This window comes from Diorhabda sublineata, chromosome 2 (genome assembly GCF_026230105.1).
Source record: "Diorhabda sublineata isolate icDioSubl1.1 chromosome 2, icDioSubl1.1, whole genome shotgun sequence".
Lineage (NCBI taxonomy): Eukaryota > Metazoa > Arthropoda > Insecta > Coleoptera > Chrysomelidae > Diorhabda > Diorhabda sublineata.
Genome location: NC_079475.1, coordinates 38,824,942 through 38,843,332, shown reverse-complemented (window position 1 = coordinate 38,843,332; position 18,391 = coordinate 38,824,942). Strand labels below are relative to the sequence as shown.

General features: G+C 32.5%; 1 protein-coding gene across 8 annotated transcripts in view; it reads right to left on the bottom strand.

Annotated features, from left to right (window-relative positions):
* Positions 1-18,391, bottom strand: part of LOC130452902 (longitudinals lacking protein, isoforms A/B/D/L-like) — a 625,711-nt gene that overhangs the window by 407,723 nt on the left and 199,597 nt on the right. Inside the window, exon 5 of one of the 8 annotated variants that reach the window (XM_056792418.1) lies at positions 10,127-17,677. The exons of the other annotated variants lie outside the window; for them this stretch is intronic. Coding sequence (XP_056648396.1) covers positions 17,295-17,677 — 383 coding nt within the window. The 3' untranslated portion in view covers positions 10,127-17,294. Of the gene's footprint in view, positions 1-10,126; positions 17,678-18,391 lie in introns of those variants that run through there. 8 annotated transcript variants of the gene reach the window in all.

Below are 18,391 nucleotides of genomic sequence, written 5' to 3'. Positions count from 1 at the left end.
AAGGAAATACTGAAAGAAATAAAAACATAAGTACACAAAAAACTAATCACACCCATATTGACATACGGATTAGAGACACGGAGACTTAAACAGAAAGAACTAAATGCAGAAAGAATAAAATGCAGGGAATGAAACAAAAAATGCAGCATGCCTAACACCTGAAAAGGTAGAAAGGCTTCAGGATTAAGTGAATTGGAATAAAATAAGAAAACTCAGTAAGGCTTATGCTTTACTAAAATTAATTTATCAGAAAAGAATGTATTCAAACATTGATATGAAGAAAATGTTCTTTAATTCTTTGGATTACATTTTGATCGTTGTACGGGGTTATCTTATTTGTACTATAGAAGAAAGTTATACGAGAGTTACTTATAGGATAGACATCATCAACTTACATCCGATGCGTTTAAAAATAAATATAATAGAAGACTTTTCGAGCAGCACTGAAAAAATTCACTGCATTCTGTACTTTGTTTTGAAAAACTTTATATGGTTAGTAGGGAAGATCTAACACAAACCTATTGTTTACCTTCTCATGAAATATACAAGGTGTCCAAAAAGAGTATCAGGTATTTGTGTCCGAGCCACATTCGAAACGGAGCGACGAAAGGGAGCGGGAAGGGATTCGTGGCGTCCGCCATTTTGCGTACGAGCGTATTATCGTAACGGTGATTCAATAGTCACTGCTCAACGTCTGTATCGTGCGGAATATCGTACACGCCACGCCACGCCACGCCACGCCAAGTGACGATAGCATTAGGAAATGGATCAGGATGTTCGAGAATACAGGTGCGACAGGTGCGTCGGTTCGTCGAAATCCATCTTTATCCGTCAAAAAGCGAAGCCAAGCGTTAAACATCAAAAAATCGTCCTTACATTTGATTTTAAAGGAATATTTGCATTTAAAAGCCTATAAAAGTCAATTGGTTCAAGAATTGAAGGATACGGACTGTGCTAATCGACTGAATTTTGCGAACGAAATGATACAGCGATTTAACAATTTTGAAAACATACTGTTCAGCGACGAAGCAAATTTTCACCTGAATGGTCATGTTAATAAGCAGAATTGTCGGTACTGGGCAGTCGAGAATCCGAGACGAAAGTATGAACGACCCCTGCACAGCCCAAAGGTCGTTATTTGGGCCGCTATGTCTGCTAAATGAATTATTGGTCCTTATTTTCATGAAGATCAACGAGGCCGAGCAATTAATGTGGATAGTGACCGTTACTGCGATATGCTGCGAAATTTTTTGGTCCCAGAGTTGCAGGTTTCAACTCAAGAATGTGGTTCCATACCTCAATGGAAGTTGTGAATGAATTATTCCCTAATAAACTCAGTTCGCGAAGGGGTAACATCAACTGGCCTCCTAGAAGCTCCGACCTTAGCCCGATTGAGTATTTTGAATGGGGATACCTTAAAAGGAAGGTTTATCAAAATAATCCAATGAACCGAACCCAATTGAAGGAAAACATCAGGTCAAAAATGGCAGCAATATCAAGAGCTTTGTGTCGACGTGTTATCGTCAATCTTCGTTCCCGTTTAAAAGAGTACCAGCAACGTAACGGTCATCATTTTGATAACATCATCTTTTCCAAATAATTTTCCAATTTATATGGTATCAAAAAGCAATAAAAGTTTTTATTGCTTATAAATATTTTTTGTTTACTTGAACTTACAAATACCCGATACCCTTTCTGGACACCTTGTATTAATTTTTTGTTATCATAATAAACGATTCATTATATCATCTGAGAACTCACTTCAAAATTGTATCCATTTCGTGGCACCTGTATTCATCTACTTTCCACTTATCATTGAAAGATAGAATACAGAAAAGATTTTTATTGAGGACGTGGTTGTACTTAACGGTGGAACCACATTTTTATACGTGGTATCTGACTTTGTGAGGAACATTATTTAGGAAAATAAGCAAAATAACAACTTCCAAAACGTTTATTTGAAGAACAAGAACCAAAACAGCAGTTAGTAAACACCTTATCCGAACTTGATGTGGGTCATAACTAAAAGAAGAGGCTGTAGTGATCACGAAGAATAGCTGATGTTAAGATAACAAAAATTGTTAATGAATTCCTCCGTAACAAACCACGGTATAATTGCTAGAGCTCAGACACAACCGTGTCCTCAAAAATAAGGTAGAAGACTTTATTGACATACATTCACAAACATGCCGGTGTAGTTCAATATACAGAGTGGGTTTCATGTATGGAAAGCCTCAATTATATCATTGTTGTCAGATCTTTCCTTTTTTCGGAAAAATAATGAACTGACAACAACGTAGATACCTTCATAATACTGGCCGTTTCCGATATGATTGAGGCGTTCCATACATGAAACCCACTCTGTATTTTAGGTTTTTCGCTAACAGACAACGTTGGACAGTTTCATAATTGGCGTTCTTTATTTTTTGAATGACGCTCATATATACAAATAAATCTATGGAATTGAATAGTTTCTTTTCATTTTAATAATTCGCCCCATTCGTTTATTATGTACGATTAAATAATGTTGCTTTAACGATATGGCGTGCTTGAACAGACGATCGCATAATTCGCAATTGAATTGAGGTGGTTTACCGCAACGATAGTGTAAATGATAGTTAAAAGCACTTTTTGTTTGATATCCCTTCTTGCAGGTACTACAATGAAAAAGTTTAGCACCTAAAAAGTAATAAATCATATTATAAACGGAATATTTATAAGTTTAAGTGAAACACGAATGTTCAATCGTTCAAGTCTCCAAAACAATGAATTTGAGATGCATGCATGGAATATATTACCTGTGTAAGAGTCGCTAGTATCACCCCTGTATAATGTAATAAAATGTAATGAAAAAATGCCCGTCATTAGTTCTTTGCGAGTGCAGAATTTCGAGTTTCTAGCATTACTGAAATTTTAGAAAAAAAAATCAATTTTAGTCACGTCCTTTCGAAGGAAAGGACTCCTCAATTTATTCGCATGGATTTAGAAACACCCTGTATTCTTTCTTCTGGTATTTACAAAGTAATGTGTAAAAATTCATTAAACATCCATTTTCAAACAAATACAGTTAATTAATACAAACATTTTTATACAATTCATTAATTTTAAAACTACTTGTATACACATATCGACTTTTTTATGTACCCTGAAACTGAATTAAGTTTAATATTCGTCAATTCTTACTCCACCTCTAGTATTTCGTTCTAAATTGAATTTAAATAACAGAAATAAAGTGCATCATCATTTTTGTTAAATTTATAGAAATTTAACTGAAATTAAGTGACTACCATGTGAGTTATGTGAAAGGTATGGTGAAGTATATCTTCACTATATTTGGATCACCAACGTTATGAAAAACACATATCAACCAAAATAAGAGTAAACAGTCGTCTAAATTAAGTAATCCCGCACGGGTATGATTTAATAAATGAAAATACAAGACGAAATTGAAACAAAACTATTATATATTATTAATAAATAGCAATCTGTTCAAAATTCGTATTTATCAGTGTTATCGGAACATATATTTTCCTCCATCTTCAATATAAAGGTTTATGATAGTCAATTAAATATGAAGTTAACTAACTCATTATCCAATTCTCTGGATTGCGCCCATCAAAACTTTCTATATTGTTGTTTGTGTACACAAGCTAAGTGTTCTCTAAGTCGTTGTTTCCTCCTGAAACTTTTGTGGCAAAACTCACAGGAAAACGCTAATTCCTTTCCGCAATCTTGTCTAAGGTGTGAGTTAATCGTCAGCAAGTTTTTGTAATATTTCCCACATTGTGGACAAGGAATAGGAACCCCTGAAATATATTTAATGAATAATAATACATAATATTAAATAATAAAATCACATACGGTAGCGAAATAGATGATATAGATGATAAAGATTTCTCCTTCATCATCAGTAAAATTGACTGGCACTGAAGAACAATAATAATTTACTTGATAATTGAACATTATTCAATTTATGGCTAGAGAACGCATCAAGAAATATAAACTTAGCAAACGACGAGGTTTAATTAACAGAATACGCAGACGGATTACAAAAAAAAGGAGAAGATATTAGAAATACAGTTGAAGAAACTGAAACCAAAGGGAGAAGAAATTGGTATAAGAATCAATCAAAATTAAAAAAACATAAGGTTTGACAAGTAATTTGAAAGAGAAGTACAAAACTTCTAACAAGGAACTGTGAATAACAGTAAAAAAAAGATTAGAAATATTAGCATCTAATAAAGCATAGCATGGAAAGAAGAAAATGTTGAAAGTCATAATACCCAAAATTAATATTAATAAAACAATAATTTTCTTTAATTTCTTAGACCTTTTGATATATTATTGCATGTAAACGTTCTGTTTTAAAATTATTTATTTTTCCAAAAACTATTCAAAAAAAACTAATTTTGGAACAGAAGAGACCTAAAATAAAGAACATTTAGAAACATAAAACAGTAATAACACATGTAGAAACAACGAGAATGACAAAAAAAGAAAAACCGTTGAGAAAAACAGAAGACAATATTAGTACCGATAAGAATGATGAAAATAAATACAGACAACATTGAAAGGAAAGTTGATAGTACTTTGAAATCCAAGAGGTAGAAGGTAGAAGGCAAAGGGGAAAGCGCGCTTTAAAGTGGTTGAGAAAAGTAGAGAAGGACTCGTAGAATGAGAATCAAGGGATCACAAGAGAAGACCAAGGATAGTACCGCATGGAGAATAATTAGTAACAGAGTAGAATAAAGATCTATAAAGCCTTGCACCTTTCACCTTAATGCCAAAATTGTGCACCCAAATAGTAAAAATTGAAGGGGGTAATTGTAGTTCTTTGAAATATAATTTGTTTTGTATCACACAAACTATGGGGACAAAACTGCTAAAAGCCAAGATCTAACTTACTCAATGTCGGCGAAGATATTGAAAATCATAAGAACGAACCGAGTTACATCTATCAGTTTTAGTTCTAATCGAATTTTGATTATAGATTTTATTTAATTTTTGTAAATTTTGAAGCCTAGACGACGGTGGGGATGGAAATCATACACAATTACAAAATATGAACAGTGATATTTATTTGTTATCTACATATCATAAGAATAAAATATATTCCATTAAATAAAATTTTAATAAATTGAATTATTATAATATTGGTAAGGTTCTCCATTTGTCATATTCGAATTGAAATGGATCATCAAAATATGTCTGTTCAAATTATCGTTTCTGGTGAACTTCTTTGGACAAAATCTACATCCAAACTGTTGTTTTGTCAGACATTCGTACTTGATGTGTCTATTCAAATGCTTTCTATTTTTGTAGAATTTCGAACATTGCAAACATTTGAAGAAAACTAAAACAAATCATGTGATGATAAGATCCAATTCCGAAGTTGTTTGGCCGTAAAATATTATATTTCAAACCAAAGTAATTGTGAAAATAATTAAAACCATTTTGATTACTGCAATAAAATTGTTTTATCACTCATTTTCTTCAATATTGTTTAGTGTGGTGACATAAATTTCTATTCTACATTAGCAAATGATTCCTTTTTGTATTATTAGCTTTTCTCTAAGAAGCTCCAACAGAAATATGCAACCGTAGCTGGCCCCCTCTACCCTGATACCGCTTCTCGTACTCTGCAAGTTCTTAATAAAATCTTCCACCAGGCGCAAGTAATCCGGAGTAAAGCTTTAATAATTGTACAAGACATGTGACATCTTACTACATAGCCGATTAATTTTTTGATAGAAACCTGATTTATAGTTGCCGTTTATGATGTCAACAAAAGCCTACAATGAATTTATCTCAATAGGACTGAGGGTTCGATAAAAAAGTGGATTTGTTTTCTTATGTGAAGATCGATGAAAATGCCTTCTGTAATTTTCGCCTAAACTAGCATAGAAAATTTTGTTTCTAGAATTAAAAATTCATCCAACGACCTTCTTTTGAATAAAAGGTAGCCAATCATTTCAACTCCAATATCTGATAAGGTCATTTAGTTCTGATTGACTAATTAAATAGATTCTGTATTAGTTTCGATTATAAATACATCCACTCTATTAGTAGAACCAGTTTTATCTTTTTTTTTCATAGAACTCGATAATTTGATGAATTAGAGAACCTTTTTGGTATTGGAATGTCTAGAGAATCTGACACTAATCAGCAAAAGTCACCGAATATTGTTATTTTCGATTCGAAAGCGATTTTGTTTTAAAAGCTAACCATCTTAAAAAATAGACTGGATTCTACTCTGGGTGAATCTGCTGTGCCTACGAACCACCATATTAGAAAAATCCACAAAACTGTACTTGATTATGGTAGTTTGAAAATGGGCGAGTTAGTATATTTCAAAAAGTCATTATATCTATTTCCAGAAATGAGAAAGATGTGTGTAGTTTAGGAAAGTTTGGAATTTTGGAATTTTGGAATTGGGAATTCGGAATTTGGAATTCGGAATTCGGAATTCGGAGTTCGGAATTTGGAACGCTATATTTACTTGAAAAAATACAATACACAGCTTTTTTAGTCTTTCACACATACAATAGTAATTTTTTGAAATTCAGATCAAAGAAGAATTATAAAACATTTATTTCAATCAAATATTTGTTTAACAAATCAATTTACATATTTTGATGTTTTCTTAGATAATGTATTTTGAAATCATATTTCCTCTTGGTAATATACGGACAAAGATCGCAATTGAATTTGAATTTTGGGTTGCAATCATTCTTATAATGCCACCACATCGTTTTAGTATTTTTGTAAAGTTTGTTACAATTCGGACAAGCTTTTCTAGTTTCATCTAAAAATAATAATAAATATAATAATTATTCAGTAATATATACCATTTCCTTTTGAGGTTTCAAAGGTTGTAATTATTTCGACTAGAGGGTTTATGTATTCTAATTGAAACCAACAAACTATCCTTTACAAGTAAACATTTGCATTTTAAAAATGAAATCCCGACTTTCCGATTTCCATATTGATGACGAAGAGCATTTCATTCCAATCTTTCAAATATAGATAATCAAGTGATACTTCTTATTCATTTGATAGAATCCTGTCAAACTTGATTCCACATAATTAGCTTCCTCAAGATCTTGAGACGTTAAGCTCCATCTCTCATACTTTTGATTGTGTGTTGAGTTTTTGATTTTGTCCATTTTGCTCATCTGATATTCCTTCGAAAGGATTTTTCCAGGCTTTCTTATATTTTATAAACTATCTCACCACATTCTGATTTCCGTTCATTCAATTATTTGTTAGTATTTAATTGAAATTGGTAGAGCGGGGCCTTGAAAAATACTTTTTATTGAAAAAGACTTCAGCTTTAATGACCATCCCTGGAAGTTTAGTTTGGAAAATTGTGAATAATTCGATAGTTCCTAAGAAAAGTTCAAAAACAAGTAGCAGAAAAATTTTTGGACAACGTTGCCAGCCGATTAACAGAAATACGTCTCGCTTTCACCTTCTGGAAATTTTATGGAATTTATGAATAAAAGATTTCGGTTCTGTTATACTGTCTTTATGTTAACTAACAGTTGATGAATGACAAATTCATAATCAGTCTGATAAACTTCTTACTTTGTCTGTTTCTCTAGTTTTGATAGATCTGAATCAAAGCTAGACAAATTTGAACGATTACGCGAAGATTACGTACAATTAGAATTTAGTGAAGATTGCGTACAGTTGGATTTGAATGACGATTATGTATAGTTGAAATTTAGCGAAGATTACGTACAGCGAAGATTCCGTCCAGCAAAGATTGCGTACAGTTGGAATTGAGCGAAGATTGCGTGCAGTTGGACTTCAATGACGATTACGTACAGTTAAAATTTAGCGAATATTACGTACAACGAAGATTCCGTCCAGCAAAGATTGCGTACAGTTGGAATTGAGCGAGAATTGCGTACAGTTGGAATTGAGCGAAGATTGCGTGCAGTTGGACTTCAATGACGATTACGTACAGTTGAAATTTAGCGAATATTACGTACAACGAAGATTCCGTCCAGCAAAGATTGCGTACAGTTGGAATTGAGCGAGAATTGCGTACAGTTGGAATTGAGCGAAGATTGCGTGCAGTTGGACTTCAATGACGATTACGTACAGTTGAAATTTAGCGAATATTACGTACAACGAAGATTCCGTCCAGCAAAGATTGCGTACAGTTGGAATTGAGCGAGAATTGCGTACAGTTAGAATTTAGCGAAGATTTCGTCCAGCAAATATTGCATACAGTTGGAATTGAGCAAGAATTGCGTACAATTAGAATTTAGCGAAGATTACGTACAGCGAAGATTCCGTCCAGCAAAGATTGCGTACAGTTGGAATTGAGCGAAGATTGCGTGCAGTTGGACTTCAATGACGATTACGTACAGTTAAAATTTAGCGAATATTACGTACAACGAAGATTCCGTCCAGCAAAGATTGCGTACAGTTGGAATTGAGCGAGAATTGCGTACAGTTGGAATTGAGCGAAGATTGCGTGCAGTTGGACTTCAATGACGATTACGTACAGTTGAAATTTAGCGAATATTACGTACAACGAAGATTCCGTCCAGCAAAGATTGCGTACAGTTGGAATTGAGCGAGAATTGCGTACAGTTAGAATTTAGCGAAGATTTCGTCCAGCAAATATTGCATACAGTTGGAATTGAGCAAGAATTGCGTATAATTAGAATTTAGCGAAGATTACGTACAGCGAAGATTCCGTCCAGCAAAGATTGCGTACAGTTGGAATTGAGCGAAGATTGCGTGCAGTTGGACTTCAATGACGATTACGTACAGTTAAAATTTAGCGAATATTACGTACAACGAAGATTCCGTCCAGCAAAGATTGCGTACAGTTGGAATTGAGCGAGAATTGCGTACAGTTGGAATTGAGCGAAGATTGCGTGCAGTTGGACTTCAATGACGATTACGTACAGTTGAAATTTAGCGAATATTACGTACAACGAAGATTCCGTCCAGCAAAGATTGCGTACAGTTGGAATTGAGCGAGAATTGCGTACAGTTAGAATTTAGCGAAGATTTCGTCCAGCAAATATTGCATACAGTTGGAATTGAGCAAGAATTGCGTACAATTAGAATTTAGCGAAGATTATATACAGCGAAGATTGCGTACAGTTGGAATTGAGCGAGAGTTGCGTACAGTTGGACTTTAGTACAGTTGGAATTTAGCAAAGAGCCAGATATATATCTAACGAGGAAGAGACAAGGCTTGAAACTTGAGGCAGCGGAATGTGAATCTAACCCTAACCTTTTTTTTTTTAACAAAATAGTTTGTAAGCTATTTATTATTCAAGGTTCTTGATGGTGTAGACTTTATTCATCTGTTACGAGGGTCAGGTCTTGTCTAATTCTCGTCAAACATTAATCTGATGTAATCTTCGCTAAATTCTTGCTTGACGTAATCTTCCTGACACCGTGAAGACATTCTATAATACTTTGTGATTATTATATGGCAGTAAATGTAAAAAAAATGGTTAGGAGAGTTTTCATATATCCAATAATTAGGAAAAGACAGAATACTAGTTTATTTTCTATTTGGTGTTGTGTATTACATAATTTCCAATTTTTTTGTTCTATTCAATATTGTGATTGTTCTGATTCAACATTCATTTCGGATTTGATGTGATGTTTTTTCAGCTTGTGCACTTTGAGAGAATATTTTCTTTTCGTAGCATAATGGCAGATATTGCAAACATATTCGATTTTTTCTTTACAATCGTGGGAATAGTGAGAGCGCATGGTCGATAAATTTCTATACAATTTATTACACCTAGGACAAGCTATTCGGTTGAGATCTAAAAACAAAAAGGAATTAAATAGAGATAAAAACAAAAACATAAATATTATAAATAGATTTTGGTAAGAATATCTCATTTTATTTCACACACAATTATAAGCATCATAAGCCTTGCGGATTTATTAATAATAAGTTTGTGTTCGATAGTTATTTTTCGTTCCGTTTATTGATATTTTTCATTTGTTATTTATATCAAATAATAGCACCACTCGCAAGAAATATGCAGAGTAAAGAAGTGATTAACCTGAGCTGTTTCTTTTTTGAGAAATCGCTATTTTCGTTTTCGGTATTCGAATTGATTAAATAAAACTAACATTCCGTTTCAAATGTATATATTGGTTACAATAAATCTAATTTTTCAAAATATATATTTATAAGTACAGTGTTTAATAAATATCAACAACATTAATATAACAATTTGTATTGCTTTTTGGAAGGCACCGCCGTATTTATCAACAATTTTATTACATTTGTTCTTTATCTATTATCTTCAACAAAACTGTTTGTTTTGATAATAGAGAGTAGAATATCCGAACATTAGAAACTATTGCACTAAGTTTAAACAACTAAAAAACATCGTGAGTACGTAATTATATTTGAACAAAAAGTTATTTTCCCCCTCAACAGCTTATGATCCTCTATAAGGCAAACCTTCGTTCATCTTTGGTGTAAGTACATTTGGACCTCGGCTCCCAAGTATATCCTTAAGATGTTCCACTCAAAGATGACCAGAAACTTCGACAGATTTGAGCATAGGGGAAAGGTAATCCGACTGTTTTACCGATACTACCATGGCAAATGATTTTCGGAAAAGTGTGGTATCAGCTATCAAGGCAAGTCTCAATATTTACAGTCATCACCACACGGTGATGATATATATGAAGAAAATTGGTTAAAAATTTTTGGGGCATATTTGGGATAAGCACCAAACTTTTTGTGGCAAATACAACAAAAATTATTGTGATTGTATAACAAAAGTACTGCTACTACATGAAGTATTAATTATATAAAGAAAAACACAAAAACGTATAATGAAACTGATTCAAATTTAATCTGAGGATTATCAGAAGATTGTCAAGAGAATAAAATGTCGGAAAAATGCAATGATTGTCACAAACGCATGGTACAGTCAGCCAAATAGACAACTTTATACCTAGAAATCACCAGCTGATACAGAAGAAAACATCGTCAGAAACGATTTTGTTTATATTTGTATCAACGCCAGATCAGCAGTTCAGGAACGCTATTCTGTCAATCAAAACTTACCCTGCTGCAGACTTAAATAAAAGTACGAATGAAACTGAAAGTCATAAAAATGGACAAAGATATACGTCGAAATGATACCAAATACAAAGAAGAACAGATTATTGTTAGAATAGACGTCGTTTACAGAGTAGAAGGCACTTTCCAGTAAATATGCCCTCAAATTATTGCGGAATGCGGGAAAATGTGATATCGATTTGATTTCAATTGGCAAGTGATTCTGCGTTGTAAAATATTGAGCCTTTAAATAACTCTGAACGTGGGTACAGTAAATATCTAACAGCTCTCTTTTGTAGTTTGAATATTCGCTCAAATTTAGTCGCACCACGCGTACTCTAGAATATATCGGAGATGTGACTCAATAATAGACTGTTAAGGAAGTGGATAAGTTCTGTTATTTGGAAACTGGCGGCAATATCTAACTGCCATTTCAAGAAATTGTCCACAACAAGCTTTAAGGTTGATTAGGTCACTATTTATGTTAGTGGCAGTCGTAGGAGACGGTCGTTTGTGTTTACGTTTATTACGTTGTCTTTATCTGTATTGAATGTTTGTTTTGTATTGATTTTTTTTTAATTTTTTGTTTCGGTCCGAGATCATTAAGACGTCCTAGTTTTCGCTACTACATGTGTTGTTTTACTGAAACAGACCAGGCAATATTGCTGATTCAAAAGTTAGATTAAAGGAAAAAATTAACAAAAAACCTCTTAGGTCATACAAAATGTTGTACGAAGTTGATTGAAGCGAATGCATTAACAATCCTTTTGTTTCACACAAGAAGATGAAGTTGCTGGTCTGAATGAACGACAAACTTCCAATTTTATTGAAGATACTGGCAAAAATTGTGTAAATATATCTTTAGAATCTGTATTTTGATAAAATTGGAAACGTGTGGATTCTCAAATACATATTTCTACTCACGACGTCTCTAAGTTGAAATACAAATATTAAAAATTAACAAAATATTATTTAACAATTTTTATAATCATAACAAATCTATAGTATGCTGATAGTTAATATTTCTACTAATACAATGTATTTAATTTCAATTTGTTCAGAGAATGGACATAATTATCTGTAACAAACATTGAATATCATTCTAATTACATCGTTTGTTTAGTACAAGCGCCAAAAGAAGTTGAGTTAAAAAAAAATGGAGTTATGGTGGAGAATACAAATACTCATAACTCAAAACCACCTCTAATCTTGATATTATAGATGCACATATGCATCTAAAATTAGATGAACCCCGGAAAAATTATACTAGGTTCAAATTTATAATAATAAGATAATATTTTGTATTGTGTGCTTGTATTATGATAGAAAAACGACAATTGGAATTGTGAAACGTATCCATTCTCTGAACGCAATAACAACAATAAAATCTAACATTGAAATCATGTCTTAGTGAAAAAATATTGTTGAAATAACTAAATATATAAAATAATAAAAGATAATTTTAAAATATATATATATATATATATATATATTTGGTTTATATAAACTAATCTAATACCATCAACCCATATAAATACTAACCCAAACATGAACACAATTAATTTGTTCATTATTTTTAAAAATAATATTAAGCAATAACAAAAATAGATGAGAAATACATGAGATTTTTTCTAAATAGTTGGATGGTTTGAATCGAAATAAAAATAAAAAATTCACATTAAACGTGAATGATTGGTAAACAAAATATTTTTAACACATTGAAGACTGCATCGCAAAATGATATTCCCCACATTTTTTGCCAATTATTACATCACTGTTGTGTGTGACTAACACACAGATGGCGCTGCCTATCAAATCCATATGACGTTTACGAAGTACCAACTTTCAAAAGAAAAAAGTGACAGCCATTTAAGTGGGACTACTTGTTATTTTTAAAACAATTTCGTGTGTTGATTCATCATTGCTTCTGAATGAAAAAAACATAGTGTACAAGCTAAGCAATGGCTACAAACACCGATGAAGGTGAACGTTCTGGTCGTCCAATTGAGGTGGTTACGCTAGAAAACCATCAACAAAAACGCCTTTGGTTGGATCTTTACGGTTTAATAGAAAAGATATTCCTAAAGAAACCTCAATGTTTACTGTACACATTCTTGAAAGAAGTTGCCCAGAAAACAAAAACAAGAAAACGATTCCGTCTTTCCTACGAATAAATATCTATTTCAAAAGGATATGCATAAGCTCGTAAGAATGTCAAAAAAAAAAAATTGATACAAATTGTGAAAAATGCAAAATACAAATTTGTATCGACTGTTTTCAAACAACTGTTTCATAAAAAAGATATTTAGTAAGCCATATCACAAATATTGAATTAAATATGTATTGAAATATGTGTTCTAATCAACTAAAGCCCTTATAGATCTCTTCGAGATGTCGGCGAATCGGCTACTGTACGAGGTCTGGCTATTAAATAACGAGACTACGCGCCTAGTGGGCGCCCTAGACGGGAGGGGTCTATGCACGTCCCAAAATACGTTTCAGTCACTATTATAGTATTTGTGTGGTAGCGGTTCTAAACGGATGTATTTTTTTCTCGTTTCGAAAAACAAATTTCTCATTAAATTGAAAAAAACTCCGACTAATCCCTATGGGGACCATTCCCCATCACGTGCGCGTGTTTTTGAGTGATGTAAACGCTTTAGTTGTGCGTGCAAAACGTCGAATAACCATCCGGATGATTGCCGAGGATGTAAATGCCGATAAAGACACTGTTAGAAAAATTTTACACGAGGAATTATACATTACAAAAGTCGGTGCTAAAAAATCTGACTTCTGACCGAAAGCTCTTGTGTTAACGGGTCTGCTCAGATATCTTTGGTTAGAAAAAGATCTGCTTTGATAGAGACCCGATTTGAATTGATGGAAACGGTAAAGCAAAAAACGGCAGACATCCTCAACACTTACAAAAGAAGATTTCCGGCACTGCTTCGATTGGGGCAGTAATGTTGTAGCGGGATGATCCGCCAGTGTGCATACAATCTTTAACGTGTTGAAATACATTTTTTTCAAATATTTATATCGCTGTTTTATTTAATAACCTTCTTCAACCAAACATAATTAGTAGATTTGTTCCAGCAGACTACTTGATTATGTGAAACCGCCTTCCAATAATATCAAGTTCAAGTAATGAACAAAAATTTCTAAATTCCAAAAACAAATTAAACTTGTTGGGTTCGCGATTATCAATATATATATCGTGTATGGTGCTTTAACAAGTTGTAGGATTTTTTTTAAGATGGACATAAAGTTTTTAATCAATCATGGATATTAAACTGAAAAGAATCATGAAATTAAGCAAATAAGTTGTTACTAGAATGTTTTGACGGCAGACAAATGCCTAAAAAGAAAAATTACATACAGTAAAAAGTTCAGAAATACAGTGATGAAGAATTTCAAATGCGAACTGGTGGCTACAGCTAATCCAATGCTACCAAAGACACGACGAATGCGTCGAAGAATTCTGCACCAGGTTAAAGCGTATAGTTAGTATTAGTCAATCAATTCAAAGCAGGTAGAATGTTGCATTCTACACAAAGATGATTTAACACTAGAAAAAGCGGAAGAAATATTCAATTCTCAAGCGGCAAAAGCAGCGGACAAAATCGCATTTATGAGTGATTAACTGAGCTGAGTAACAAGCGAGATGAATCACAATCAATCGGCGTACTACAGGAAGATCGGACCATGGGACTAAAGGTTGCAAAAAAAATTATTTGAAGAAGGAAATAAGCAAAATGAGAATGTAGATAGTACGATAGTAAAGTAGAGAAACTAATTAAGAAGATAAAGAAGTCACAGAGAAGAAACTAGGAGTACAGAAGGAAGACCGAGGAGGTCAGATAATGAAAGAAGAAGAAGGGCCTGTACAGATACGGAACGAAAATTTAGTAAAGAAAATAATAAACATTTAAATTAGTAAGGACAACACAAAAAATTTAAGACCAAAGAAAGCAGAAGCCACATATGGACATGAAATAGAACAAGAAACTACAAACATGTTCAGTTCAGTACATGAGGAAATTATAAAAGTAGAAATAATTCACCATAACAAAACAGTAATCAGAGAAAACGAAAATGCACCGTATGTAATAATATTGAAACCCATCGGCGTAATCAGACCATTTATGATAGATGCAGGAGGGGTATATTCATTAATAGATGGATCTCCAATCTCATAATGGGAGCTAGATACTCGAATCACAGATGGAATTGGAACAAATTATGTTTAATTGTCAGTACCGGTAGTATTTTCTTTGGATTGCTCATAATGAGGCAGTTCCTTTTCAAGATTCAATGCCTACAACAATCAGCAGTTTATTGCGTGTTGGAAAAGTTATATATCTTTTGAGCAGTTTGCCTGCTGGAATGATTCAGTGCTAAGTCATGAATAGTGCAGAATATGATCACAACATGCTGCTGGAACAATCTTAGTTTTGTGTACAAGTAAACAAGTTGTTATGCTTATATAAATCTCTCATGTTTTGTCTCTTATTAACACAAATCAACTCGGATTTAGTAATCTTTATTAGTATCTAATTTGGGGTGATTCATATCCGGAAGAAATTGTTTTTTTTTCTCGGTTCTCAAGCAAAATATTAATATCTAAATATAGAAAAAACAATCTCGCCGAGTTTTAGCTCTTAATATCTCTTAATATATCAAAAACTGTGCTTTAGCGACTCCTATTGGCGAACCAGTGCGAGTTATACAAAAAAAAGCGAATTTGAAGAATATAAAATTCACCACAAGGTCCATCAAACTGATTTGCATTATTGTAAAAAGTGAGTAATTATTAGAAAGTATTTAAAATTTATTTTAAGAGTTCAAACTTGGCGAGAATTTCTTTTTCTATGTGTAGATTAATATTTTGCATTAACGCCGAAAAACAAATCACCCTTAATTATATATGGGGCTAATCTCCATTACTATAAACTTTTTATTGTGTTACAATTTTTTATATAGTTTAAGATATACTAGGTGGAAAAAGTTATTTTATTATTAGGAAAAGAAGTTTTTAGACTTTAGTTTTATTTGCTCTTTAGGTCTATAAGCAAATATTACAGATTTTATCAGAAACAAAAAACTATAAACATCGTTCTGAATCAATTTAATTCGCCTCCTCACCTGTGACACACGTCAAGGATGGCTTCATAGGTGCACCCGAAAAATTGTTTCTTGATTGATTGATCAAAGATTTACCATTATCCTCTAAAAAGTTAGAAAAGCTAAAATCTCTTGTAATGTAACATATTCAACTTTCTTCTGCCTCATCACTTGTTATCGATGAGTCGTAAAAGATACGGCACAAGTTGCCTTGTTTGTCAGATATATGTCTTACCAAGGAACTTTTAGGATTGCTATCGGGACAAAATAGAGGGCAAAAATGCTTTGAAGACCAAGAAGATTCAAAACCATTCATAGTAAATCTAAATACAAATAGTAACGAAATCTACATTGAGCCATTTGAAATTGAAACTGGATCTGTAGAAATGCAATTGATCGATTCGAAAACTGAAGTTTGTGAAGGTGAAAATTTACAGAATAGCAAAATAAGTTGGAAATGTTGGAGGTACATAACGCAATAAAAGTGAAGCGATTTGAAGCCGTCATATTCGACGTATGAAATAGTGTTCCAGAATGTCACAGTGAAGTGAAGTGCTGACACAACAAATGAAAATTATGTTTGAAATAATGAAGGAAAGAAAATGCTTTAAACAAGAATATGCTAAGAAAATCCTGCGCAAAACTTTTATTTTTCTGTTAATAAATATAAAATGGTTTTGTTGGCGAATTATCTCGATTTTATGTCTGCCTTGATTGAAACTTTATTCAAAAATAGATAAAATCTGGACTAAAGCGAATCGAATGACTTTATCTGTTTTTAAACGAAGTTTAAATTAAAGTAGATCAAAAATCCAGATAATTTATACAAAAAACTATAAAAAAAGGTTTCAGATCAGAGCAATAATTTAAATAAAAAATGTAAAATGAATTGAGGATTGAATCAGGAGGAAATAATGAATTTCAAATAAATATAGTTATTTACACGCATTGGAGATTAGTACCTTATGTATTCGAATCAAATATATAATTTTAGACCACATTTTTCGTTGGTTTGTGCTGTAATATATGAAACTTTCGAATAATATTAATTATTTATAAAAAATTATATACTTTTAAGCATAAATAACAAAAAAATCTATCAATTTTGAACATTTTGGTTTATATCAGACTTGACTTCTTCTCGAATAAAGCGTCCGCCTTCCGGATGATGCTTTTTGATATGAACTCTCAAGTTACCCTTTTGTTTAGCTTTGTAAGGACAGAATGGACATTGAAATTTTGGTTCTTGATCGCCACATTCGTCTTGTTCGTGTCTTCTCATTGTCGATTTCCATTTGTAGCGTTTTCCGCAATGACGACAAGCGAATTGTGAATCGGGACTATAACCTGGACGGACTACATTATCTGAGAACTTTTTTATCGAATTCTTGTGCTCTTTCTGCTTTTTGGGCGATTTTAAAGTGGGATCGAGCAATTTTTCTAAAGTAGGCGGTACCAAAATTTGATCAAATTCCAAGTAATCTGCAATCGAAAGACTATTAATCAAGAGATAAGTGTACGATTTTTTTTGAAGTGTTTTATTTACACAGAATGATAAGCTTTGTTTTTAGAATCATACATGTTGGGCAATACGTGATGTTCTTAACCTGGCACCATAATGATTGTTAAACAAAAGCAACTATCCCCATGAAATAAGCTTTATGAATTAACAATCGGGATTTTTTAGAAATATTGTGCTTTTAATGTGACTTAAAACAGAATTTATACAACGAATGCAAAAAATAAAATGTAGTAATACGTTTATTATTAATTCTATTCCTTTGATCAATTTTTGGGGCTTATTTCTACGACATCCCCTGCGATGTTAAATACAGCAGCGATCTACAACAAACAATTTCAAAATGTTTTACAAAACCGACAAAAAAACTATTGACTTACTTTTTTTTTATCAAATACTGCTTTTTTAGAAATTCATAAATGTGTTTTTGTTGATTACTTTTGTGGCTATTTAAGTCAATAGTCAGACATTTTTACCAGTTATGATCTGGGTGATTATAATTGAGATTCTTCAATTTCTAAATTCGTCAGGGTTTCTTAGATATTTGAACTCTGTATTTTAGTTAAGTACTGTAAACAATCTATTCGAATTCCCCATTAATGCAAAACGACCCTATAAATTCAAATTTTTGTGAAGCCTCTCCTGTTTTGATACTGATCGATATTTATTTTAATAAA